Genomic DNA, 26,230 nt, shown 5'->3' with positions numbered 1-26,230 from the left:
AATTCTTTTAATTTTTAAAATTTTATTTATTAGAAGTGAGAACAATGCATTGGTACAAAAACGATGTTAACATATTACATTCTCTGTACAACTTCCCTTTTTTAAGAGAGAAGTGAGAAAGGAGAGAAGAAAAAGAGGTTGTGAAAAGTGAAGAGTAGATTAATGAGCGTGAGTGAAAAACCAATAAGGAAAAAGTGAAGGAAAAGGAATAAGTGATCTGAAACCAATTGAGCATGCCTTTTATACGCTGAAGAGAAAACTGAAGGGGACCAGCCCCCAAAACAAGCATTAGCTAAAGATGGCTACAAAACAGGCCTGGTGGAGCATCACCAGAGAAGACACCCAGCAACTGGTGATGTTCATGAATCGTAGACTTCAAGCAGTTATTGCATGCAACGGATATGCAACAGAATACTAAACATGACTACTTAATTTACATGACATTGCCGTATCCCAAATACCATGGTGCCCTGAAAGGGGGAGATTCTGTATAAACACTGCTTTAAGATATACATGGTGAAACAAAAATATATAAGAATCGTCTTTATTAAAATCTGACAATATGCACTTTAACCACGTGTTTTTTTTCTATTAAAAATCTCAAATTGTGGAGTACAGAGGCAAAAAAATCAATGATGGGTCTTTGTCCCAAACATTATGGAGGGCACGGTAAACTAAACGTAGCTGTCTCAGAGCTGGTTCACTGATGTATGGTGCAATTCGAGTACCTTCTTTACTTCTATGCTATTTTGAAAGGAAGGTTTAAATTCTATCGTAATTTGAAGCATATCACAGATATTCATCAAAGTGTTAAATTGGAGACCCGCTGCAATATGGTCATGGTGCGTATGAATGAGATACAAAACGCACTTCTATACGTTCAGCTAAAGATCAGAAGAAACACCCATTGCATCCATTCCAGACTTCTGTTCATTGCTCGTTCAGCAAGATGGCCCAGATTGGTCTGAGGACAAGTTTGTTTCCAGGCTGACATCCTTCATTATGCGAGCTGCACTGAGAGTGCTGATGAAGTCCTCTCGGATCGAATCAGTGAGCCCAATGCGGCCAAGTCTACAACAGTGAGAGAGAGAGAGACAGAGATATATATATATATTAGTGGAGAGGGAGAGTCTCAGCACCAGTTTTAAGTAACAATTCTGCAATAGTAAGAAACAGGGCAACACAGTCATGTGATGCCTCTCACATTCTACCTACCCTAGCTTCTCTATTTTGCATTCTGGATTCACCAGGGCTGCATTCAACGCTTTAATTCCAGAATCTCCCAATTTATTATCATTCAGGTACAACCCCGTCAGAGAGTCGTTTGTGGTGATGGCAGCTGCGAGATCCTCGGTACAGGACTGCGTGAGACCATTATTATTCAATCTAGTGATCATAGGAGCAAATGTTCATCACTATTATAAAGAAAGACATGTTTATATATTGAACCTTTAATAATTGAACTTTTAATAATTCCCACGTTATATCATAATCGTAGATTCTTAGTCATATTGCATGGAAACAGATGCTTCGGGCAACTTGCCCATGCCGACCATAATACACTTGTCCCACCATTCAGTGTTTGGGCCATGTCCCTCAAACCTTTCCTATCTAAATTAGGGCGTTAGAGATCGCCCAGATCTACAGTATACTTAGTCAGCTGCTTACCGCAGTTCCTGGATGTTACATTCTGTGTCCTTCAGTGCTTCAGACAGCACTCGCACCCCTGCATCTCCCAGTTTATTATCACCCAGTGACAGTTCGGTCAATGAAGGTGTGGTGCTGAGAGCAGACGCCAGATCCTGAGCGCAAGATGCTGTGAGGTGATTACTACTTAGACTGGAGGAGACATAGAGGAAAGACAAAATTAAACACGTTTTAAAAAGAAAATAAAGTAGGTGATTGAGTTTGATACACGGAATTGTTGTCGAAGAGAAGAGTTACACAATATATACTCTACTGCCTTTAGACATTAAATATCTGAATGATTAAGGGTTTATTGCAATCTTCCGCTATTCAATCTGACTCACCCCAACTCCTGGATGTTACAGTCCGAATCTCTGAGAGCCACAGACAACATTTTTACTCCCGAATCTCCCAGCGTATTCTCACCGAGATCCAGTTGCGTCAGCGAAATGTTTGCATTCAGAGTGGAGGCAATATCTCGTGCACTGGAGTCGGTAAGTTGGTTGTTGTTCAGACTAAAGCGACATATAAAATAAAGATTATGAAGGCAAGAATATCACTATGCACGGCATCAATCAAGCTACAACCTGGAACATTATAATATGTGCATAAAGCTGGATTAACTCAACGGGACAGGCAGCATCTCTGGTGGGAAGAATGGGTGACGTTTTGGATCAAAACCCTTCTTTAGACTAGTCGGGGGGAAAGCAAGAAACATCACACAAACCTGGTCTCCATGAATGCTGTCTGTCCCGCTGAGTTACTCCAGATTGTGTGTCCATCTTCGGTTTAAATCAGCATCTGCAGTTCCTTCCTACATATATTGGCTTGGTAAGACTTATACATAACTTATACATAAACGTTATTATAGTTATCAGAATCATCCGTAATCTACTTACCTCAATTTCTGTATTTTACAATCAGGATCCATGAGGGCTCTAGACAACACTTTTACTCCTGAGTCCCCCAAGTAGTTCTCACCCAAATTCAGTTTAGTCAGCGAGGGGGTTGCACAGAGAGCGTCGGCGAGATCCTCGGCACAAGAGTCAGTGAGGCCGTTGTCTTCTACTCTAGTGTGATAAAATAAAAATAAATAATCGGATTATTAAATGAAAGCCATGAATATTGGTAAAGTCCGTGCGAATTATTGACGTCTTATTATTACACAATAGAGGATAGGACTATGGAGACTTATTCAGCCTATAATTTCAGAGGAGCTTGTGAATTTCTAATCTCATGCGGGTAGGCACATACCTCAGTTCCTGTATTTGACAGTCTGAGTCGTTCAGAGCCGTAGTCAGTCGTTTCATTCCCCGATTTCCCAGCTTATTATGACCTAGGTCCAGTTCCTTCAGCGAACGGCTTCTACGAAGAACGGTAGCGTGTTTCTCGGCTGGAGAACATGTGAAACCGTTGTTCTTCAGACTGGGAATAAAATAAATAACAGCAGAAGAAACAAAGAGACAAATAGAAAGATTGCTAAATTTGGTTCAAACAGATGCCGAGTTACATAGCAATCAGGTACGTCATTGGATCTCTGAGAATGTCCTACCACAATTTCTGTATTGTACAATCCGTCTCTACCAGAGCGGCAGACACGAGCTCCACTCCAGTATCTCCTAGTTCATTATCACCCAAGTCAACCTCCGTCAGTGAGCGATTTGTGCAGAGAGCGCAGGCGAGTTCCTCAGCACAAGCAGAAGTGAGATCATTCTTATTCAGGCTGATGGTGGAAACGTAAGCAGAAAAAAATCAGAATGGGATGTCGGGAAGGTTACACAATGGGTTATTGATTATGATAGTTGGCCGGTTAAAGGTTAGCGCTGGGCCATACTGTTTTATGATATCTCATTTACGATCGCGTACTTACCGTAGTTTTTGTAGTTTGCACTCGCGGCGCCCCAGAGCCGCAGACAATAGTTTTACTCCGCAATCCCCTAGTTTGTTATAACCCAGCTCCAGCTCCTTCAGCGGCGAGGTTGCAGTGGTAAGCGAGACCAGATCTTCAGCACAGCAATGTGTAAGATTATTATCTGCAAGTCTGAAGTGCAAAATAAACAAAGTGAGAGCGGAAAAATAAAGAGTGCCGAGTGCGGGACAGGAAAGAGAGCAACGGAATTATTATGAACAAAGTATACATTATAAAAGAGAATCACTAAGAACTTTTGAGTCATATATAACAGCGACAGCCCTTTCGACCCACCTACACCACATCGACCTCGTTTTCGCATCTACGATCGCTCTATCTGAAAGGGTTCAACCGAAACCCCCAGAAATTTTCGAACTCATGTTCCCGTCGCTATTATTTCTTGTAATATGACCTGCCTCACCTGGAAGCTTGATTCCTATACCTACCACACTCTGAGTGAAAAATGGCTCACTCTTTCCTGTTACATTGTTGCCCTCTCATATTAACGCTATGCCCATCGTTTTTTCATTTCCCTTCCCGTCGGAAATAAAACTTTGTAGCTTCACCCTGTTTTGTTCGCCTCATGACATTATACACTTGCATAAGATCACCAGTGAACATCCAAGAAATAAAGACAGCCTGACGACCCTTTCCCTGTAGCTATGGACCTCGAATCCTGCCTACATCATCACGAATCTTCCCACATTCCAAAGACGTGCGGATTTGCAGGGCAATTGACTTCTGTAAATTGTCCCCAGAGTGTAGGATGTAAATAATCTACCCGAAGATTTTTGGTCGGGTCGGACTCGATGGCCGATGTCGCAGTAAATGGCGGGGCTTGAGGAAGTGAAGTAGTTCAGAGCGAACTTGCAGCACAGCTTCATAGTTCCATGAAAGTTGCGTCAAAAGTTTCACAAGTAAAGCAGCAGCATTTTTGCAAGGAGGCTGACTGCAGGGTAAAGATTCAACTAGGATGCCATGAGGATGGGAAGCAGAGCAACAGGTCAGCAAATAGATGGGTTGATGCGGAAGTGGATTATAAGGCATGACATTATCTATGGAAGGACAGGCAGGAAGAGGTTCATGGTTATGTGGAGAATGAAGGACTGAAGTATGTTTACTTCAATGCAAGGCCTATTGTGCGTAGAAGCTCATGAGCCTCGTCACTGGACCAATGCCTGGAATGATGATATCGTGGCCAATGTATAAATTTGGTTGCAAGAGGGACGTGATTGGCAGTTGTGCATGCCTGGGATTCGATGTTTTAGATGGCTACAAAGGAGACGATGCTTTATAGTTCCGGTAGAATATAACGGCGGTCTGCAGAGATGGCCTACTGGAGGGTACATCTACTGAAGCATTCTGCGTTCATGTCAACAATAAGAAAGGAGCAATGACTTCAATGGCATTATATTACTTGCCACCCAACAGTTAGTGAGAGATGGGTGATCAGATAGGCGGACAGATTAAGGAAGGATGCTAGAACCATCGGTTTGACATAGTGGGTGAATTTAACTGCCCCAATATTGACTGGGGCATACACGGCTCAAGAGGATTAGATGGGCAAAAATATGTAAGCTGTATCTAAATTTTCCTTAAACAGACTGAGGGTATTTAGACTTGGCGAGGGATCATACTGGATCTTGTATTGGGAAACGGGACTGTTATGTGTCTGATGTAAGAAACATAGAAACATAGTAACATAGAAAATAGGTGCAGATATATGCCATCCAAAATAAGTTCCCCTTACCGTCTTTCCCCCCATATCCCTTGATTCATTTCGCAATACGAGCTAAATCTAACTCTCTTGAAAACTCTCTCTTGCGGTGGAAGATGAATTTTGGATATAGTGTTCACTACTCCCTAATTTACCTTGCATTTCCGCTGACTAGTCTGAAGGAGGGTCTCGACCCGAAATGTCACCCATTCCTTCTCTCCAGAGATGTTGCCTGTCCCGCTGAGTTTCTCCAGCATGTTGTGTCTACCTTTCCTAAGTTCAAATACAGTTTTGTATGGGGAGACATCGGGATGTTGGAGTATGTTACTTAATAGGGGCAAGGCAGTTTACCGCTCAAGGATAAAGGAGGGAATATATGTTTTGAGCCGGAGAACGTCGTATATGAGCAAACTCGTCGAAGGTAGGCTCATGGAGAGCAGGGTGTAGAAAATACGAATATGTAAGGCCAGTTTCAAATCGAGCGGGCGTCAATGCTTAGGGTCTTCAAAAGCATTAAACTCCCCGGTGCCTAATAGTACCTATCTCAGGTTATTGAAGAAACAACACGGGACATTGTGGGGACATTAAGAACGATTCTTGGTTCTGTTCAGGCCACAAATGAGAGCCCAGCAGACGGAATAATTATCATTGCGTTTCTATTGTTTAAGAAGGAAAGTAAAAAGGAATCCAGGGAACCATAGGACAATGAGTCTGAACTCAGGGCTAGTGAAACTGCAGGAGAGATTTCCTGGAGATAGGATTTACTGTAGCGTGTGTCTTGGAATAAAGCACGGAGTCGTGTTTAGAGAGAGACACTTTTTATTCTGATCCTCCCGGTTGTAGGGAAGACCAAACGAGAGAAAGATGGCACCCAAACCCCAGCCTTTAAAGCCTCCGGCTAAGGGCCGCCTCCGGACTGAACCACTCCTGTGCCGAGGGGTTCGACACTAAGGTGGCACGACCCTTGGGAGCCGCCACAGGACCCCCCCCCCAGAACCAGAGGCACGAAACGCACCGGCGGGCGAACGACCCGGCCGGCCCGTGTGCGGAAGTTAGCCGCTCGTGGGGCTTGCGGAGGCATAGGTGGAGGGACAGGACGAGGGACCGGCGGGAGGACAGGTGGAGTGACAGGCGGAGGGAGCCGTGAAGGGGGGCGCCCTCGGGGCCGAGGTTGGGCAACCAGCACCGGCTGGTCAATGTCCAGGTGTGCCGGCTTCAAACCGGTCGATCGACACTGCCTCCGGCCGGCCCCCCATGTCCAGGACAAAGTCGACTGCCCGTGTTCCAGCACTCGGAACGGACCCTCGTACGGCCTCTGGAGTGGAGTCCGGTGGGCATCACGGCGCAGGAAGACGTACGGGCAGTCCCTGAGGGCTGATGGCACGTGTGGGCGAAATGTCCCATGGCGGGACGTCGGGACGGGTGCGAGCCTGCCAACTTGCTCGCGAAGGCGCTGTAGGGTGGATGAGGGCGTTCCCTGCTGCCCCGGCGCCGACGGCACGAACTCCCCGGGCACCGTGAGTGGCGACCCGTAAACGAGCTCCGCCGATGATGAGCCCAAGTCCTCTTTGGGAGCAGTCCGGATGCCCAGCATGACCCACGGCAACTCGTCCATCCAGTCCGGGCCGGAGAGTCGTGCCTTCAGTGCTGCCTTCAGCTGCCGGTGGAATCTCTCCACCAGACCGTTAGCTTGCGGGTGGTAAGCCGTGGTGTGGTGTAGCCGCACCCCCAGCAAGTGAGCCATGGCTGACCACAGCTCGGAGGTGAACTGTGGCCCCCGGTCTGAGGAGATGTGCGCCGGCACCCCGAAGCGAGCAATCCAGTGCGCGGACAACGCACGAGCACACGTATCCGTTGAGGTATCGGTCAACGGAATGGCCTCCGGCCACCGCGTGAAGCGGGTCCACCATTGTAAGCAGGTGGGTGATGCCCCGGGACGGCGGGAGAGGCCCTACAATGTCTATGTGGATATGGTCGAACCGCCGGTGAGGTAGACCAAACTCCTGGAGTGGCGCACGGACATGGCGCTGGATTTTTGCCGTCTGGCACGGAATGCAGGTGCGAGCCCAATGGCCAACCTGCTTGCGCAGACCGTGCCACATGAAACGAGCAGCCACTAGTGCCGTTGTCGCCCGGATTGATGGGTGAGCCAGTCCGTGGATCACCTCGCACACCCTCCGGCGCCAGGTGGCAGGGACGATGGGGCGCGGCTGACCGGACGACACATCGCACAGGATTGTTTCTCCCCCAGGACCGAGAGGGACATCCTCAAGGCGGAGGCCGGAGATGGTAGTCCGGTAGGCGGGCACCTCATCGTCCGTGAGCTGTGCCGCCGCCAGAGCAGAATAGTCCATACCGGGCGCCACCTCGAACACGGCGTTGATAGCGGGCCGGGACAATGCGTCGGCCACCCGGTTGTCTTTCCCCTTGATGTAGCAGATAGATGTAGTGTACTCCGATATATAGGCCAATTGCCGCTGCTGACGTGCGGACCAGGGATCGGAAACTTTCTGCAGGGCGAAAGTGAGCGGCTTATGGTCGGTGTAGGCGGTGAACGGGCGGCCCTCCAGGAAGTAACGAAAATGGCGCACGGCCAGGTACAGAGCCAGGAGCTCACGATCGAACGCGCTGTACTTGGTCTGCGCACGGTTGAGATGCCGACTGAAGAAGGCCAGGGGCCGCCAACCTCCGCCCGTCAGCTGATCCAGCACAGCACCAACCGCCGACTCCGAGGCGTCCACCGTGAGAGCAGTCTGGGCATCTCCCCGCGGGTGTACCAGCAGTACGGCCCGAGCAAGGGCCTCCTTCGCGCCGTCGAAAGCTGCCTCCGCCTCGTGGGTCCACTCAACGCTTTTGTGCTGCCCACCCGCCAGAAGTTGATACAGGGGCCGCATGATGTGGGCCGCGGATGGCACGAAACGATGATAAAACGCCACCATGCAGACAAATTCCTGCAGGCCACGCACCGTGCGTGGGCGGGGAAACCGGCGGATGGCGTCGACCCTGTCAGGCAGGGGAACCGCGCCTTGCGCAGTCACGCGGTGGCCGAGGAAGTCAATTTCATTCACCCCAAAACGGCACTTGTCCAGGTTGATGGCCAAACCATGCTCGCTGAGCCGCTGACAGAGCTGTCGAAGGTGAGCACAGTGTTCCTGTTGCGAGCGGCTGGCCACCAGGATGTCGTCCAGGTACACGAACACGAAATCGAGGCCGCGACAAACCCCGTCCATGAGGCGCTGAAAGGCCTGTGCTGCGTTTTTGAGGCCGAACGGCATCCGAGTAAACTCGAAAAACCCGAATGGCGTGATGATCGCCGTCTTCGGCACGTCATCCGGGTGAACTGGGATCTGATTATAACCCCGTACCAAATCCACTTTGGAAAAAATCGTGGCCCCAGCCAAATGGGCCGTGAAGTCCTGGATGTGGGGTACGGGGTATCGATCCGCTGTTGTTGTCGCGTTCAACCGTCGGTAATCCCCACATGGCCGCCAGCCCCCGCTTGACTTGGGGACCATGTGGAGTGGGGACGCCCAAGGGCTGCTTGAAGGGCGGACGATCCCCAAGGCCTCCATCGTGCGGAATTCCCGCCGTGCCAGACGCAGTTTATCTGGTGGCAGTCGCCGTGGTGGGCCGGTAGTCGGGATATAATGCAACACTCCGTGGCTGGGGGTTGCTGATTGAAACTGCGGAGTGAGAATGTCAGGGAACGCAGCCAAGATACGTGCAAATCGGGAGTCCACGGACGCCAGTGGCCGTCCCACCGGTTGATCCACACGCAACGTGATCGGCTCCATCGTAGTGGCGTTGATCAAACGCTGACGTCCGACGTCCACCATGAGGGAATGCGCCCGGAGGAAATCGGCCCCGAGCAATGGTTGGGAGACGTCGGCAATGGTGAAGCTCCATGAGAAATGGCAGGAGCCGAGCACGATGGGAACCATCCGCAGTCCATATGTGCGGATGGGGCTGCCGTTCGCCGCGGTGAGGACGGGCCCCCGCTTACCGGAACGAATGTCGGCCAGCGAAGGGGGCAGGACGCTGAGCTCCGCTCCTGTATCCACGAGGAAGCGGGTCCCGGAGCGCCGATCCCAGGCAAAAAGGCGATGAATTTGGCCGGCCGCCGCGGGGACTATTGGCAGCCGGCCCAGGCGTTTCCCGGGAATGTGCATGGCTGGCGGCATTGTTGTGCTGCAGCACCCCAGCGTTGATGGTAGTAGCACCAACGTCTCCTGTTGGAGTCACTTGGAGCTTGCCTGCTCCTGCTGGTGGTGCCTGCAGCTTGCTGGCGCTGGGCTGCAGGTGCAGTACCCCTCACTGCCGCTGGGGGCGATCGTACGGGCCGTCGGGCTGGAGCTGTCACTCCTTCCACATCTCCCCCGCCCCACCGGGGGAATTCGGGAGCTGCTGGGGTGACATCATCGGCGTACCTGCTGACGGCGAGCGCGTTGACGTCATCAGGGCGCGTCGACCTCAGCGCGACCCCGTCTCTGCTGACGCCCAGCGCGCTGACGTCATCAGGGCGCGCCATCCACAGGGCGTCGGCGCGCCTTCCGAGGGCCCGAAGGTCGGCAAACGAGACGTCGGTGAGCTGCAGACGAACGTAGGCCGGCAGCAGATGCAGGTATGTATACTCAAACATCAGGCACGGCGTGTGCCCGTCTAGTAGAGCCACCATCTCCTTTAGGAGGGATGATGGCCGCCGTTCGCCTAGGCCAGCCATATGCACGAGCCTACCAGCACGCTCCATCCTACTCAGTCCGTAAATCTGGAGCAGGAGCTCTTTCAGGCCGAGGTATTTATCATTGTCCGGGGGGTCTGCGAGGAAGTCCGTGACCTCTTCAGCCGCATCCTGGTCGAGGGCTCCCACCAGGTAGTAGAAACGGGTGGCATCGACCGTGATGCCCCGCAGGTTGAACTGGGCCTCCGCCTGCTGGAACCAGATGAGCGGCCGGGTGGTCCAGAACTTGGGCAGTTTAACGGAGACCGCGTCCAGAGACAGGGCCAGGCCGGCCTGTGAGGAGGTAGGGCTTTCTCTGTTCTCCATCATGACGCCAATGGAGCGTCGGGGTCACCAATGTAGCGTGTGTCTTGGAATAAAGCACGGAGTCGTGTTTAGAGAGAGACACTTTTTATTCTGATCCTCCCGGTTGTAGGGAAGACCAAACGAGAGAAAGATGGCACCCAAACCCCAGCCTTTAAAGCCTCCGGCTAAGGGCCGCCTCCGGACTGAACCACTCCTGTGCCGAGGGGTTCGACACTAAGGTGGCACGACCCTTGGGAGCCGCCACATTACTATCATTTGGGAGCGAATTGGGTAATTAGGCATAGGTAGCTCAGGTTTGTAAGGGCATGCCGTGCGCGTCTACTTAATTAGAGCAAGGCAGATGTTTTATGTCACTGGGCTGGAGCTTAGGAGGGTAGACAATCAGAACTGAGGTTTTGAGGAGCTGATAAAGCAGGTTGATGAAAGTAGGCCAGTAGATGTTGTACATGTGGACTTCGGTAAGGATTTTGATGAACTGTCTACGCTACCACCTACTTTGGTGTCATCTGCAAACATTCTAATAATGACTTGTCATTCTTATTCAAATCGTTGGTCTATAATACAATGGGTGCAGCACTTGCCCCCTATACACATGCGTCCTCAGAGACATCCAGTCCAAAAAGTAGACTTACACCACTACCCTCTGCTTTCTTCGATGAAGTCAATTCTCTATACCATTATCTAGCTCTCCTTGCATACCAGCTGACCCAATCGTCCCGAGCAGCATACCATGCGGAATCTAATCATAGTCTAGCTGAAGTCCACCTGAACAAAATCCACAGCTTTGCAGTCATCAGTCCTTTTGGTTATGTTTTTAAAAAGCTCAATCAAATCCGGAAGATACGATCGTCCATGTTGAAAACAACGCTGAATCACCCTATCAGCCTAATTCTGTCCAAATACATTGACATGCCTTAGAGATCCTTCGGAACGATCTTCAGTAATTTATTTACCACTGATGTAGAGATGACTGATCTATAGTTCCAGGCATTTTCTCACAATTCTTATTAAGTAAATGCACAACACAAGTCAAACTCCAGTCGCCCCGCACCCCACCCGAGCCTAACCATGACACATGATTCTCAGCAAGGGTTCAAGTCTTGTAAGATTGAAGGAGGAATAAAACAAGCGAAAATGAGCGAAGGATAAAAAGAAGTAAGAGTGAATTAACAGAGAAATAAGAGTGAGCGTGGGGGTAAATAGAGAAGTGAGAGACAAAAGAAAGAGGTAGGCGGTGTTCCTAGTGAACAATAGAGTAAGGACATGCTCGGATAGCAATTGAGAGATGGATTAGAGAAAGCGTCAAGTTCAAGTTCAAGTGAGTTTATTGTCATGTGTCCCTGTATAGGACAATGAAATTCTTGCTTTGCTTAAGCACGAATTTCATTGACCTATACAGGGACTTGTCGAGAGGAATAGAGCCAGAGGCACAATTAAACTATAACAAGACAGAGCAGGAGAAACAGCACGAGATGGTTGGGAAGGTGAGAATGGAGAAAAGAGAAGATACATTGTGACGCGTGGTGGCAATACAGTAAAATGAAACAGGTTGGTGGTGAGAAATGAGAGAGACAGAAGAAACGGAAATAATGGTGAGAATGCAACAGTGAAAATGGAAATGGCGCCGGGGGGGGGGGGGTGGGGGGGGGGGGGGGGGGGGTGGGGGGGGGGGGGGGGGGGGGGTGGGGGATACAGAATAGACCAAGAGAAATAAGTTCGAAGTTTAAGAGAAAGAAACGGTAGTGAGAATAATAAACAGAGCTGAGCAGAAAAGGTAACAAGGCAGGTAATTAGTGTGGAAGTCGGAGGGGAGAGAATGAAGAGGAACGGAGAGAAGGAGACGTGAGCAACGGATAAATGGCAGGGAATTATTCATGGGAATGAGAAGAGAGATGAAATAAAAATGATAAATGGGAAGGAGAAGGAGGCATATGAGAGGAGCAAGAGAAGTCGGAGAAAGATTGGATTCAATTAAAAACGAATGTGATTACAATCAAAACTAGGAAATCTTTGAAAGAGAAAAATAAAGGGAATGCGCATAGAGATAAAAATAAGAAGCATGAATGGAGATCATAAATAGAAATGAGAAAAAGGGAAAGACACAGCGTGTAGAGAATACGAACAGGAGAGAAAAGACATAGAGATGGAAGCTAGAGAGAAAATACGAAAGAATGAAAAACGAGGAGCAAAAGAAAAAACAGAATGGATAAAGAAACATTTAAAGGGAAATGGTAAATTAAATGAAGTATGAAAAGCAGGATAAAATAAAATTAAAATAAGACAATATTGTGGCAGAGTGGAAGCACATTGATTTACATCGGCTCGCACATTAATACATTTAGCTACTGAAATATCCACTCACGCAACACACACGGTCTCACAACCAGTTCTTACCCGACAGTTTGTGTTTTTGACTTGGAGTCAGTCAGTATCTTCGACAGTATTTTTATTCCAGAATCTCCCAGGTTATTTCCTTCTAACCTGAACGCATATAGACAAATGTTGTGAAATAATTATGAAGGACTAATAGATCGGGTGATTGCACAGATTAATAGATTAAAGATTAATAGAACATGACGTCTGTCGTTAACATAACAAATGTGGCTGTACATTCAGTTCAATTAAAATTATACTTATGAAGAAAAGTTTTAAATGCTTTTATCGAATACGTTTAATTGCATCTCCGTCGTACAGGATTCACTGGCCATCTCAAATATACTCCGTAGTGGTGGCAGTCATGATCGCAGATGACCATGTAATATACATTAGAAGTATTAGCGATAAAATTACAGTTTAAACCACTCAGTGAATGCAAGGTCTTGTTCGTGAATTTGCGTTAGGAATAAGTCTGTCCCTAACCCCGAAATATATAGTTTGAAGCTAAATTGCAGGTAAACCGGTACCATAGAGTAATTTCGATCGATATGTTAGTATTGGGTCTCAATTGCCATTAAATGCGTTATTCATAGAAAGCAAAGGAACATAGTGAATAGCACGTGCTGTGTGTAACTGTGACTCCATTTGCCTTAATTAGTATGTGTTTATTTGTGAATGCTTCCTTTTCGTGAGAAATAAAACGCCTTCCCCATTAAGAATTGTAGAAACCACTAACTAGAATCAGTACGCGGAGAATACTGCCAAATTCGGTACCCTAGTTTATTTGTAGTGCAGTGTTTCACAGGCAAAATAAATAAAGAAACAGTGATATTATGAAAGTATTGCTGTAGATTTCGATAATAATGAAATAAAGAAATAAAAATTCACCTCAAGACTTGGCACTTGTGTAGTACCGCCTCAAGACGCAGCATCCCTTCGTATTGAATGCAGCAATTGCGAAGATCAAGCTCGTTTATTGTGCGACAGAGTCCAATGGCGTGCGAAAGCACTGCACAGTCAATTGGTGTGAGTGATAATGCCTTCTTTGCATCCGCATCTCCAAATGTAAGTCTTGGTACTGATCCCAATGTGGCTTGTGCAACTGCAGGATTCTGACACTCAAACAGATAGTGCAATGTGTTTAACAGATTCCTTTTGCCCCTTTCACTCCATGAGCTTCCAATCTGATTATCCACGTTCTCCTTCACCCAATCAATCACTTGGTGGATGCTTTCCTCAGGAAATTGATCCACAAACTCCATCAGCGGTTTAGATGATCCTGGGGAGGAGAGGCCAGCAACGAAACGGAGAAATACCTCAAACCGCCCATCTTTCGCGCTGTGGGCTTCAGTGAGGAGTTTCTTGATATCCCCTGGATATGGACATAGGAATAGTGCGAGTGCGGCTACAAACTCCTGGATCGTGAGGTGCGGGAAGGTGTACACCACCCGAGAGCCAGTGGTAACTGTCTCCCGAAGTTCCACCAAGAACCCGGACAAAACCTGGGAAGGCTGTAGATTGTGCTTCATCAAATCTTCATTTTGAAACACAATTTTCTTCTCAGACACTCCGATGAACGCCATCTGACCAACTCTCAATAACACGTCACAAACATTCTCAGTCTCTGAGCTGTGTTTTTTCAAGATGTTGTAAACATAGTAGGAATACAGTTGGGTAATTGTCTTGGGTATTAGCTTCAGGTCTCTGCCTTTATGCATGAAGAAAGGGCCCAGTGTAAGTCCCAAGATGCAGCAGTATGAGGGGTTGTAGCTCATGGTGTATAGGATCTCGTTCTCCTTCACGTGTTTGAAAACAGCTTCTGCCACCGCCCGATCTCCAAAAAAACGGTTGAAATATTCCTTCCTTTGCTCACCTACAAATCCCAGGATTTCAACCCAAACATTAATGTCAGCTTGTTCTAGTAAATTTAGTGAGGCCGGGCGTGTGGTCAACAGCACTGAACATCCTGGGAGCAACTTGCGCTGGATTAAGCTATACACTATATCAGAGACTTCACACGGCCACTCGGGATCGAGGCACATGTGTTTGGGCTCTGTCACTCCCCCTCTGTCAGCGAAATCAATAAAACCATTGAATTCATCAAAACCATCAAAGATAAACAACAAAACAGTTGGATTCTTCCAAAGCTCTTCCAGAAGTGTCGCCAGGTAAGGATAGGAATTTAATATCAAATCTTTCAACGTCACTTTGCTCCTTATGCTATTCAGGTCGCGGAATTTAAAACTAAAAACAAATTGGAAGTATGGGTAGATGGTTCCTGTCGCCCAATCATGAATTATCTTCTGCACTAATGTTGTTTTACCAATGCCTGGGACTCCACAGGCAACCGCTGAACACCCCGTATTAAGTACCACAGCATCGCTAGTTGACCTCTCCATCAAACGCATTTCCCCAGTAAAACTGCTCCGAAATAACTGATCAATTCGTGTCTTTTCCAATTCTCTCTGGAGATGCTGTTCTCGACATTCTTCGTGTTCTTTCCCGCGTGACAAGAGTTCGTGTTCCACGAGCTTCCACTGACGTAATGGAGAAATAATTGTCAGTTCAGTATATCGGTCACCCAGCTGCGAAATCTCAATCTTCTCCGACGTCAGGATTGTTTTCAATTCAAGCATCTCACTTAGCACCCGGAGGTTTTCTTTGTGTTTCATCTGAACATCTTTGATGAGACAAAACAGAGATTTACCACATCGATGGTTTGTAAATTACAATGCTATTTTAAGGCTGTGGCGGGACCAATGGCAGATAATATTACTCCTAGTCATTGGTACTCAACTGGTCGTTAAATGTAATATTGCTTTTAAGCAAGGATTTGAGGATAGGAGCAGGAAGGTGCTGCTGCAGTTGTACAGGGTCTTGGTGAGACCACACCTGGAGTATTGCGTACAGTTTTGGTCTCCAAATCTGAGGAAGGACGTTATTGCCATAGAGAGAGTGCAGAGAAGGTTCACCAGACTGATTCCTGGGATGCCAGGACTTTCTTATGAAGAAAGACTGGATAGACTCGGATTGTACTCGCTAGAATTTAGGAGATTGAGGGGGGCTCTTATAGAAACTTACAAAATTTTCATGGGATTGGACAGGTTAGATGCAGGAAGATTGTTCCCGATGTTGGGGAAGTCCAGGACAAGGGGTCACAGCTTAAGGATAGAGGGGAAATCCTTTAGAATCGAGATGAGAAAAACATTTTTAACGCAGAGAGTGCTGAATCTCAGGAACTCTCTGCCACCGAAGGTAGTTGAGGCCAGTTCATTGGCTATATTTAAGAGGGAGTTAGACGTGGACCTTGTGGCTAGAGGGATCAGGGGGTATGGAGAGAAGGCAGGTACGGGATACTGAGATTGATGATCAGCCATGATCATATTGAATGGCGGTGCATGCTCGAAGGGCCGAATAGCCTACTCCTGCACCTATTTTCTATGTTTCTATGTTTCTATATAGCAACATTTTTATAATGGTTTTGTTCTCCAATTGATAAATGCCCACATCTTATTCTATGCTTTTTTTTCTCAAATATCTGTCTCCTTCACTTGCTTTATTCTATTCCCTCCTGTCGTTCTCGACTAGGCGGATCCCTCTGCAGGTCTTCATATTCACCACTAACGCTTAATTTCACACGTCTAACCTCTACTGCCGTTTCTATTCTACTTTACACTGTAATTTCTGCTTGTTTCTTCCGAAAATACCATTCACGTCTGTACAGACCCTCTCAGCTCACGCTGCACACCGCTTACCCAGCTTCACCAAGCCCCTTCTACTCCTTCTCCACTCAGCTTCCTCTTCCACTCACTCACACACCTATATCGTTCAACTAGACTTCACTAATTTCACCCACTACATTATCTCGTCTTCTCATATCTATCTCCATTTCTCTTTCTATGCCCGCATTCTTCTTATCCTTTTCCATTCTCCCCTCCTTCATAGAGCATCCCTCCTCTTTGAATTTAATTTTGTCCTACATTTAGCACTAAGATTTATCCATAAACTCGTTCCCTATCTCCCATATATTTATACCCCCTTCTAATCTTCACGCCAGACTCCACCCCGTGCCGCCCATTTCCTTTGATCTCCACCACCTCCCACACAGTTCTAGATCTGTGCTCCCACTCTCGCCTGCCCCTTCTGCCTATTCCTTAATGACCCTCAATGGAGCACAGATGGCACTGCAGTGATGTTGCTTGAAATGCTACATTCCGCCGCGCTCTTCGCATAATTATCAGTTTCTACAGATGGAGAACTGAAGTGCCAACGAGATAAAAATTAAAAGGAATAACAGAAGATGCTAGAACAATTATGTACCAACGCAAAAACAGAAACTACTCAGCAGATCAGACAGCAACTGTGGAAATTTGTGATGAATGGACTCCGATATGAACCAGGAACTCCTTTTCTCGTTCATAAACGTTCATAAATCCGCGAAGAGTTTCCAATATTTTTCTGTTACCATTATTTCTATCATCGATTATTTGACAATCGACATGAAATTCTGCTGGCGTATGGCCGATAATGTAAAACATGCAGATAATACTGGAATGAATGAACTAAACCACGGGATTGATGCAACGAAAGGTGAAGGGAAATTCTTCAAAGCGCTCCTATTTGGCATATTTGGAGATGATTAGCTCCATGTCTGATTGACGCCCTTTAGGGACATTTTATTCCTCTTGGTCATGGAAGTGAAAGCATTATTGTTTATTGGTAAACGGCAGCGCTTACAATGTAAGTGGTCCTTGCCCTGACAGTTTAAAATGTACGGGAGAGTTTCATCTGAGCTGTTGGCGGAGTCAGCAGGAGACAGAGCAGGTGGGAAGCGGCTGTTAAACGGGAAACATAGAAACATAGAAAATAGGTGCAGGAGTAGGCCATTCGGCCCTTCGAGCCTGCACCGCCATTCGATATGATCATGGCTGATCATCCAACTCAGTATCCCATCCCTGCCTTCTGTCCATACCCCCTGATCCATTTAGCCACAAGGGCCACATCTAACTCCCTCTTAAATATAGCCAATGAACTGGCCTCAACTACCTTCTGTGGCAGAGAATTCAACAGATTCACCACTCTCATTTTCTCATCTCGGTCCTAAAAGACTTCCCTATTAACCTTAAACTGTGACCCCTAGTTCTGGACCTCCCCAACATCGGGAAAAATCTTCTGGCATCTAGCCTGTCCAACCCTTTAAGAATGTTGTAAGTTTCTATAAGATCCCCCCTCAATCTTCTAAATTCTAGCGTGTACAAGCCGAGTGTATCCAGTCTTTCTTCATATGGAAGCCCTGCCATCCCAGGAATCAGTCTGGTGAACCTTCCCTGTACTCCCTCAATGGCAAGAATGTCTTTCCTCAGATTAGGAGACCAAAACTGTACGCAATACTCCAGGTGTGGTCTCACCAAGACCCTGTACAACTGCAGTAGAACTTCCCTGTGCTTATACTCAAATCCTTTTGCTATGGATGCTAACATACCATTTGCTTTCTTCACTGCCTGCTGCACCTGCATTCCTACTTTCAATGACTGGTGTACCATGACACCCAGGTCTCGTTGCATCTCCCCTTTTCCTAATCGGCCACCATTCAGATAATAGTCTACTTTCCTGTTTCTGCATTTTTCTGTCAGATCCCTTTATCCTTCTATATTCCAGTGACGAAAAGCCACAGTCGATCTATTCTTTCATTGTAAAAAACAGTCAAAGACAGCCTGAAACACTTAACTCTTCCATCGGTAAGTTTGTCTCAAAAGTATGTTTTAATATGTCTTCACATGTTTTATGTGGGGTGTGAGGGGTGGGGGGAAATCTGGGGGGGAGGGGGGGGGGTGATCGGGGCAAACCTTTTTCAGCCCTACCTCGACGGAGATGTAATTTTTCTCCCTGTCACATCTTCGTCCCCCCTGCGACATAACAACGTGGAATGGTCTGGCCTTTCCTGGAGACCGTCCCGGAGCTTCAATCTGCGGGCGAGGCGCGGACTTATCATCGCGGATACTGTGATCCTTTGCAGAGGAATGCCAGTGAAGGGGCTCCGTACCCTGGGGCCTGTGAACTATAGCACCGTGAAGCTGCGGTCTACGGTAAGAAGAGGCCGACTCGGGAGCTCCATGCAACGGAGTGTTCCAATCCATCCCGACGCCGGAGTTTCGATCATCCCGACGCGAGGGCTTGGACATCGGACCGTCGGCAGCTGTACTGCGGGGAGTTCAAAGGCTCTGACCACGGGTGAACAAAGGAGGAAGTTGAATGAACTGTATTGCCTTCCATCACAGTGAAGAATGTGGATTCCACTGTGTGGTTTGCGGTTGTAGTGCGGTTGCGGTGCCTTTGCGGTTGCAGTTCCTAAACTGCGGAACAGCATCCCTCTTCCCATCAGAACTGCCCCCTCCATCGACTCTTTTAAGTCGAGACTTAAAACTCATCTTTACTATCAAGCCTTTCTTGACGTCCTCTGAATGAGGGCTATGTGTATGTATTTATGTATGTATCTATGAACCAATGTTGTATAACGTTAGTACCTCCACCAATGTAAAGTACTTTGGTCAACGAGAGTTGTTTTTTAAATGTGCTATAGAAATAAAAGTGACTTGACTTGACTTGACACTCTGGTGGATGATTATGTTAAGTTTTATTTTATGTGGCTGTGTGTCTTGTTGCTTTTCACATAGTATGGTGGCATGATAACTCAAATTTCACTGTACCTTAATTGGTGCATGTGACAAAAAAGGCGAACTTGAACTTCAACTGAATTTCGACAGAGGAGCGGCAGTTAAAGGGGCGAGTGCGGGGATTCGCTGCTACAAGTTAAACCCCGGGTGAGTTGTTTTACACTGTTTTTCAGTGCCGGAGATTTATAAGCCAGACAGGAACAGCCTGAAACACTTAACTTGACTTCAAGGTCGGTAGAGGGGCGGAAGTTGAAGGAGCGAGTGCGGGTATTGGCTGCAACATCTCAATTAATGTATTGATTAACACTTAAAAATATGGCCTGGTCGAGCGGCGTGGTCTGTTGGGAGTGGCCTTGTTGATGTGAAGTGCCTGTGGAGGTGAAGTGTGAGTTTTTGGCTGAAGTGCCTTGGGAGGTAAAGTGTGAATCTTTGACACAAGAGTCTTCGGCGAGGAGGCTGATGCGAGCAGTCTACATTTAAATCGTATTTGCGTGTGTTCCGATATTTAAACTTGTGACTTATTGCAGTGACTGCAAGGAAGTTATCGGATTCAGAGAAGGGAATATGTTCTGTGAGTTTGTCTTATTCTTAATTAGTGAATGGTCTAATGACGTAATGGCAGGCAAGTTGTTACAGTGTTCTCTTGCAGGATGTGGGAAGTTGGGAACACTGCCGGTGCTTCTGACAACTTCACCTGCGGAAATTGTGTCCAGGTGCAGATCCTGAAGGACGTTATTAGGGAACTGGAGCAGCAGCTCAATTACCTCAGGACCATGCGGGTAAATTTAGATTTTTCTGGACGGGACCGAAAATACAGTAGACACAAAATGCTGGAGTAACTCAGCGGGCCAGGCAGCATCTCTGGAGAGAAGGAATGGGTGAAGATTCGGGTCGACAACCTTCTTCAGACTTTGAAGAAGGGTCTCGCCCGAAACGTCACCCATTCCTTCTCTCCCGAGATGTTGCCTGACCCGCAGAGTTACTCCAGCATTTTGTACCTACCTTCGATTTAAGCCAGCATCTGCAGTTCTTTCTTACAGCTTAAATGCAGCGCTGCACGGTGTCGTCGAGAGAGAGGGGGAACAGCCTGAGGTTGTTGTGCAAATTTGCACAAATGCTATAAGTAGGATGAGGAAGGTTCTACAACGCGATGTTAGGGAATTAGGTAAGAGGCGGAAAAGCAGGACCTCCAGTATAGTTATCTCAGGTTTGCGTCCAGTATTTTGTGCGACTGAAGGCAAAAACAGTAAATAGGCAAAATCAATGTGTGGCTAATGAGCTGGTGCAGGGTGCAGGGATTTAGATATCTGGACTATTAACCATATAAAAATTACAGCATGGAAACAGGCCATCTCGGCCCTACTAGTCCGTGCCGAACACGTATTCTCCCCTAGTCCCATCTACCTGCACTCAGACCATAACCCTCCATTCCTTTCCCATCCATATAACTATCCAATTTATTTTGAAATGATAAAATCGAACCTGCCTCCACCACCTTCACTGAAAGCTCATTCCACATAGCTACCACTCTCTGAGTAAAGAAGTTCCCCCTCATGTTACCCCTAAACTTCTGTCCCTTAATTCTCAAGTCATGTCCTCTTGTAAATCTCCTCTGTACTCTCTCTATTTGTTGACATCCTTCCTATAATTAGGCGACCAAAATTGTACACCATACTCCAGGATTGGCCTCACCAATGCCTTGTACAAATTTAACATTACATCCCAACTTCTATACTCAAAGATTGGAATCTCTTCTGGGGCAAGGGTGACCTGTACCAAAAGGACGGGTTGCACCTTGACTAGAGGGTTACCCAACGTCCTGGTGGGCAGACTTGCTAATGCTACATTGGAGGATTTAGACTAGATTGGCAGAGTGATGGGATCTCCTACAGGACAGAGGCAGGTGAGAGGTTCGTATCCAGGGTGGTGAGGGAATGGTTATTGAACATAATGTGTCAGTGAAAGGCGGAGTGCGGGAAAGGGTTCATTTAAACTGCACGTATTTTATTGAAAGGGGCCTGACGGGTAAGGTAGATGAGCTTAGGGTATGGATAGGTAGGAGCGACAGCGACGTTGTAGCCATTACTGACCCTGATTAGGGGAGGGGCGGGACTGGCAGCTCAATGTTCCGTGATACAGGAGCTTTAGGAGAGACAGGCGTGAGGTAAAAAGAGGAGGGGGTTGCATTGTTGGTTAAAGACGATGTCACGGCAGTGGTCAGAGGTGACATGATGGACGGTTCGAGTAGTGAGGCGATATGTGTGGATCTGAGGAAAAACAAAGGAATGATCATCTTGTTGGGAGTGTACTACAGACCCCCAATAGTCAACGCGAATTAGAGCAAATATGCCATCTATAACTGAGGTTGTTGTAAGAAACATAGAAAATAGGTGCAGGAGGAGGTCATTCGGCCCTTAGAACCAGCACCGCCATTAATTGTGATCATGGCTGATCGTCCCCAATCAATAACCCGTGCCTGCCTTCTCCCCATATGCCTTGATTCCACTAGCCCCTAGAGCTCTATCTAACTCTGTCTTAAATCCATCCAGTAATTTGGCCGCCACTGCCCTCTGTGACAGGGAATTCCGCAAATTCTCAACTCTCTTGGTGAATACGTTTTTTCTCATCTCAGTCTTAAATGGCCTCCCCTTTATTCAAAGACAGTGGCCCCTGGTTCTGGACTCGCCCAACATTGGGAACATTTTTCCTGTATCTAGCTTGTCCAGACATTTTATAATTTTATATGTTTCTATAAGATCCCCTCATCCTTCTAAACTCCAGTGAATACAAGCCAAGTCTTTTCAATCTATCCTCATATGACAGTCCCGCCATCCCAGGGATCAATATCGTAAACTCGCGCTGCACTGCCTCAATCACAAGGACGTCCTTCCTCAAATTAGGAGACCAAAACTGCACAACTCCAGATGTAGTCTTACCAGAGCCCTATACAAACAGCAGATGAACCACTTTACTCCTATACTGAAATCCTCTAGTTGTGAAGGCCAACATTCCATTAGCTTTCCTCACTGCCTGCTGTACCTGCACGTCAACTTTCAGTGGCCGGTGTATAATAATAATAATAATGGATGGGATTTATATAGCGCCTTTCTAATACTCAAGGCGCTTTACATCGCATTATTCATTCACTCCTCAGTCACACTCGGTGGTGGTAAGCTACTTCTGTAGCCACAGCTGCCCTGGGGCAGACTGACGGAAGCGTGGTTGCCAATCTGCGCCTACGGTCCCTCCGACCACCACCAATCACTCACACACATTCACACACAGGCAAAGGTGGGTGAAGTGTCTTGCCCAAGGACACAACGACAGTATGCACTCCAAGCGGGATTCGAACCGGCTACCTTCTGGTCGCCAGCCGAACACTTAGCCCATTGTGCCATCTGTCGTCCCACATATAAGGACACCCACGTCTCGTTGTACCTCCCCCTTACCTAACCTAACCCCATTGAGATAATAATCTGCCCCCTTGTATTTGCCGCCAAAGTGGATAACCTCACATTTATCTATATTATACTGCATCTGCCACGCATCTGCCCACACACTCAACCTGCCCAGGTCAAGCTGCAACCTCCTAACATCCGCTTCACAGTTCACACTGCCACCCAGCTCTGTGTCATCCGCAAACTTGCTAGTAGTTCCCTCTTCCAAATCATTAATATATGTGGTAAACAGTTGCGGCCCAAAAACCAAGCCTTGCGGCACTCCACTCGCCACTGCCTGCCATTCTGAAAAGGACCCGTTCACTCATAGAAACATAGAAATTAGGTGCAGGAGTAGGACATTCGGCCCTTCGAGCCTGCACCGCCATTCAATATGATCATGGCTGATCATCCAACTCAGTATCCTGTACCTGCCTTCTCTCTATACCCTCTGATCCCCTTAGCCACAAGGGCCACATCTAACTCCCTCTTAAATATAGCCAATGAACTGGCCTCGACTACCCTCTGTGGCAGAGAGTTCCAGAGATTCACCACTCTCTGTGTGAAAAAAGTTCTTCTCATCTCGGTTTTAAAGGATTTCCCCCTTATCCTTAAGCTGTGACCCCTTGTCCTGGACTTCCCCAACATCTTCCTGCATCTAGCCTGTCCAACCCCTTAAGAATTTTGTAAGTTTCTATAAGATCCCCTCTCAATCTCCTAAATTCTAGAGAGTATAAACCAAGTCTATCCAGTCTTTCTTCATAAGACAGTCCTGACATCTCAGGAATCAGTCTGGTGAACCTTCTCTGCACTCCCTCTATGGCAATAATGTCCTTCCTCAGATTTGGAGACCAAAACTGTACGCAATACTCCAAGTGTGGTCTCACCAAGACCCTGTACAACTGCAGTAGAACCTCCCTGCTCCTATAGTCAAATCCTTTTGCTATGAAAGCTAACATACCATTCGCTTTCTTCACTGCCTGCTGCACCTGCATGCCTACTTTCAATGACTGGTGTACCATGACACCCAGGTCTCGCTGCATCTCCCCTTTTCCTAGTCGGCCACCGTTTAGATAATAGTCTGCTTTCCTGTTTTTGCCACCAAAATGGATAACCTCACATTTATCCACATTATACTGCATCTGCCAAACATTTGCCCACTCACCCAGCCTATCCAAGTCACCTTGCAGTCTCCTAGCATCCTCCTCACAGCTAACACTGCCCCCCAGCTTAGTGTCATCCGCAAACTTGGAGATATTGCCTTCAATTCCCTCATCCAGATCATTAATATATATTGTAAATAGCTGGGGTCCCAGCACTGAGCCTTGCGGTACCCCACTAGTCACTGCCTGCCATTGTGAAAAGGACCCGTTTACTCCTACTCTTTGCTTCCTGTTTGCCAGCCAGTTCTCTATCCACATCAATACTGAACCCCCAATGCCGTGTGCTTTAAGTTTGTATACTAATCTCTTATGTGGGACCTTGTCGAAAGCCTTCTGGAAGTCCAGATACACCACATCCACTGGTTCTCCCCTATCCACGCTACTAGTTACATCCTCGAAAAATTCTATAAGATTCGTCAGACATGATTTACCTTTTGTAAATCCATGCTGACTTTGTCCAATGATTCACCACTTTCCAAATGTGCTGCTATCCCATCTTTAATAACTGACTCTAGCAGTTTCCCCACTACCGATGTTAGACTAACTGGTCTGTAATTCCCCGTTTTCTCTCTCCCTCCCTTCTTAAAAAGTGGGGTTACGTTTGCTACCCGCCAATCCTCAGGAACTACTCCAGAATCTAAAGAGTTTTGAAAGATTATTACTAATGCATCCACTATTTCTGGAGCTACTTCCTTAAGTACTCTGGGATGCAGCCGATCTGGCCCTGGGGATTTATCGGCCTTTAATCCATTCAATTTGCCCAACACCACTTCCCGGCTAACCTGGATTTCACTCAATTCCTCCAACTCCTTTGACCCGCGGTCCCCTGCTATTTCCGGCAGATTATTTATGTCTTCCTTAGTGAAGACGGAACCAAAGTAGTTATTCAATTGGTCCGCCATATCCTTGATCCCCATGATCAACTCACCTGTTTCTGACTGCAAGGGACCTACATTTGTTTTAACTAATCTCTTTCTTTTCACATATCTATAAAAACTTTTGCAGTCAGTTTTTATGTTCCCTGCCAGTTTTCTTTCATAATCTATTTTTCCTTTCCTAATTAAGCCCTTTGTCCTCCTCTGCTGGTCTCTGAATTTCTCCCAGTCCTCCGGTATGCTGCTTTTTCTGGCTAATTTGTACGCATCATCCTTCGCTTTGATACTATCCCTGATTTCCCTTGTTATCCACGGATGCACTACCTTCCCTGATTTATTCTTTTGCCAAACTGGGATGAACAATTTTTGTAGTTCATCCATGCAGTCTTTAAATGTCTTCCATTGCATATCCACCGTCAACCCTTTTAGAATTAATTGCCAGTCAATCTTGGCCAATTCACGTCTCATACCCTCAAAGTTACCTTTCTTTAAGTTCAGAACCATTGTTTCTGAATTAACAATGTCACTCTCCATCCTAATGAAGAACTCAACCATATTATGGTCACTCTTGCCCAAGGGGGCACGTACAACAAGACTGCGAACTAACCCTTCCTCATTACTCAATACCCAGTCTAAAATAGCCTGCTCTCTCGTTGGTTCCTCTACATGTTGATTTAGATAACTATCCCGCATACATTCCAAGAAATCCTCTTCCTCAGCACCCCTGCCAATTTGATTCACCCAATCTATATGTAGATTGAAGTCACCCATTATAACGGTTTTGCCTTTGTCGCACGCATTTCTAATTTCCTGTTTGATACCATCTCCAACTTCACTACTACTGTTAGGTGGCCTGTACACAACACCCACCAGCGTTTTCTGCCCCTTAGTGTTTCGCAGCTCTACCCATACCGATTCCGCATCCTCCAAACTAATGTCCTTCCTTTCCATTGCGTTAATCTCCTCTCTAACCAGCAACGCTACCCCACCTCCTTTTCCTTTCTCTCTATCCCTCCTGAATATTGAATATCCCTGGATGTTCAGCTCCCAGCCTTGGTCACCCTGGAGCCATGTCTCCGTGATCCCAACTATATCATAGTCATTAATAGCTATCTGCACATTCAACTCATCCACCTTATTACGAATGCTCCTTGCATTGAGACACAAAGCCTTCAGGCTTGTTTTTACAACACTCTTACCCCTTATACAATTATGTTGAAATGTGGCCCTTTCTGATTTTTGCCCTGGTTTTGTCTGCCTGCCACTTTTACTTTTCACCTTGCTACCTATTGCTTCTACCCTCATTTTACACCCCTCTGTCTCTACGCTCACACATTTAAGAAACCGTT

At 47.0% G+C, this 26,230-nt stretch overlaps 1 protein-coding gene across 1 annotated transcript; it reads right to left on the bottom strand.

Annotated features, from left to right (window-relative positions):
* Window positions 1-797: 797 nt before the first annotated feature.
* LOC116974032 (NACHT, LRR and PYD domains-containing protein 3-like) lies at window positions 798-15,434 on the bottom strand. The gene is made up of 10 exons (XM_033022137.1): window positions 13,621-15,434; window positions 12,751-12,837; window positions 3,557-3,727; window positions 3,239-3,409; window positions 2,941-3,111; window positions 2,586-2,756; window positions 2,031-2,201; window positions 1,669-1,839; window positions 1,216-1,386; window positions 798-1,071 (listed from the first exon to the last, which is right to left on the bottom strand). Exons 1-10 carry the CDS (start codon window positions 15,402-15,404, stop codon window positions 942-944), a joined length of 3,198 nt encoding a protein of 1,065 aa, XP_032878028.1. The 5' UTR covers window positions 15,405-15,434; the 3' UTR covers window positions 798-941.
* Window positions 15,435-26,230: the final 10,796 nt, after the last annotated feature.

This window comes from Amblyraja radiata, chromosome 6 (assembly GCF_010909765.2).
Source record: "Amblyraja radiata isolate CabotCenter1 chromosome 6, sAmbRad1.1.pri, whole genome shotgun sequence".
In the NCBI taxonomy this organism is placed as follows: Eukaryota; Metazoa; Chordata; class Chondrichthyes; order Rajiformes; family Rajidae; genus Amblyraja; species Amblyraja radiata.
This window is presented reverse-complemented; position numbering and strand designations above follow the sequence as displayed.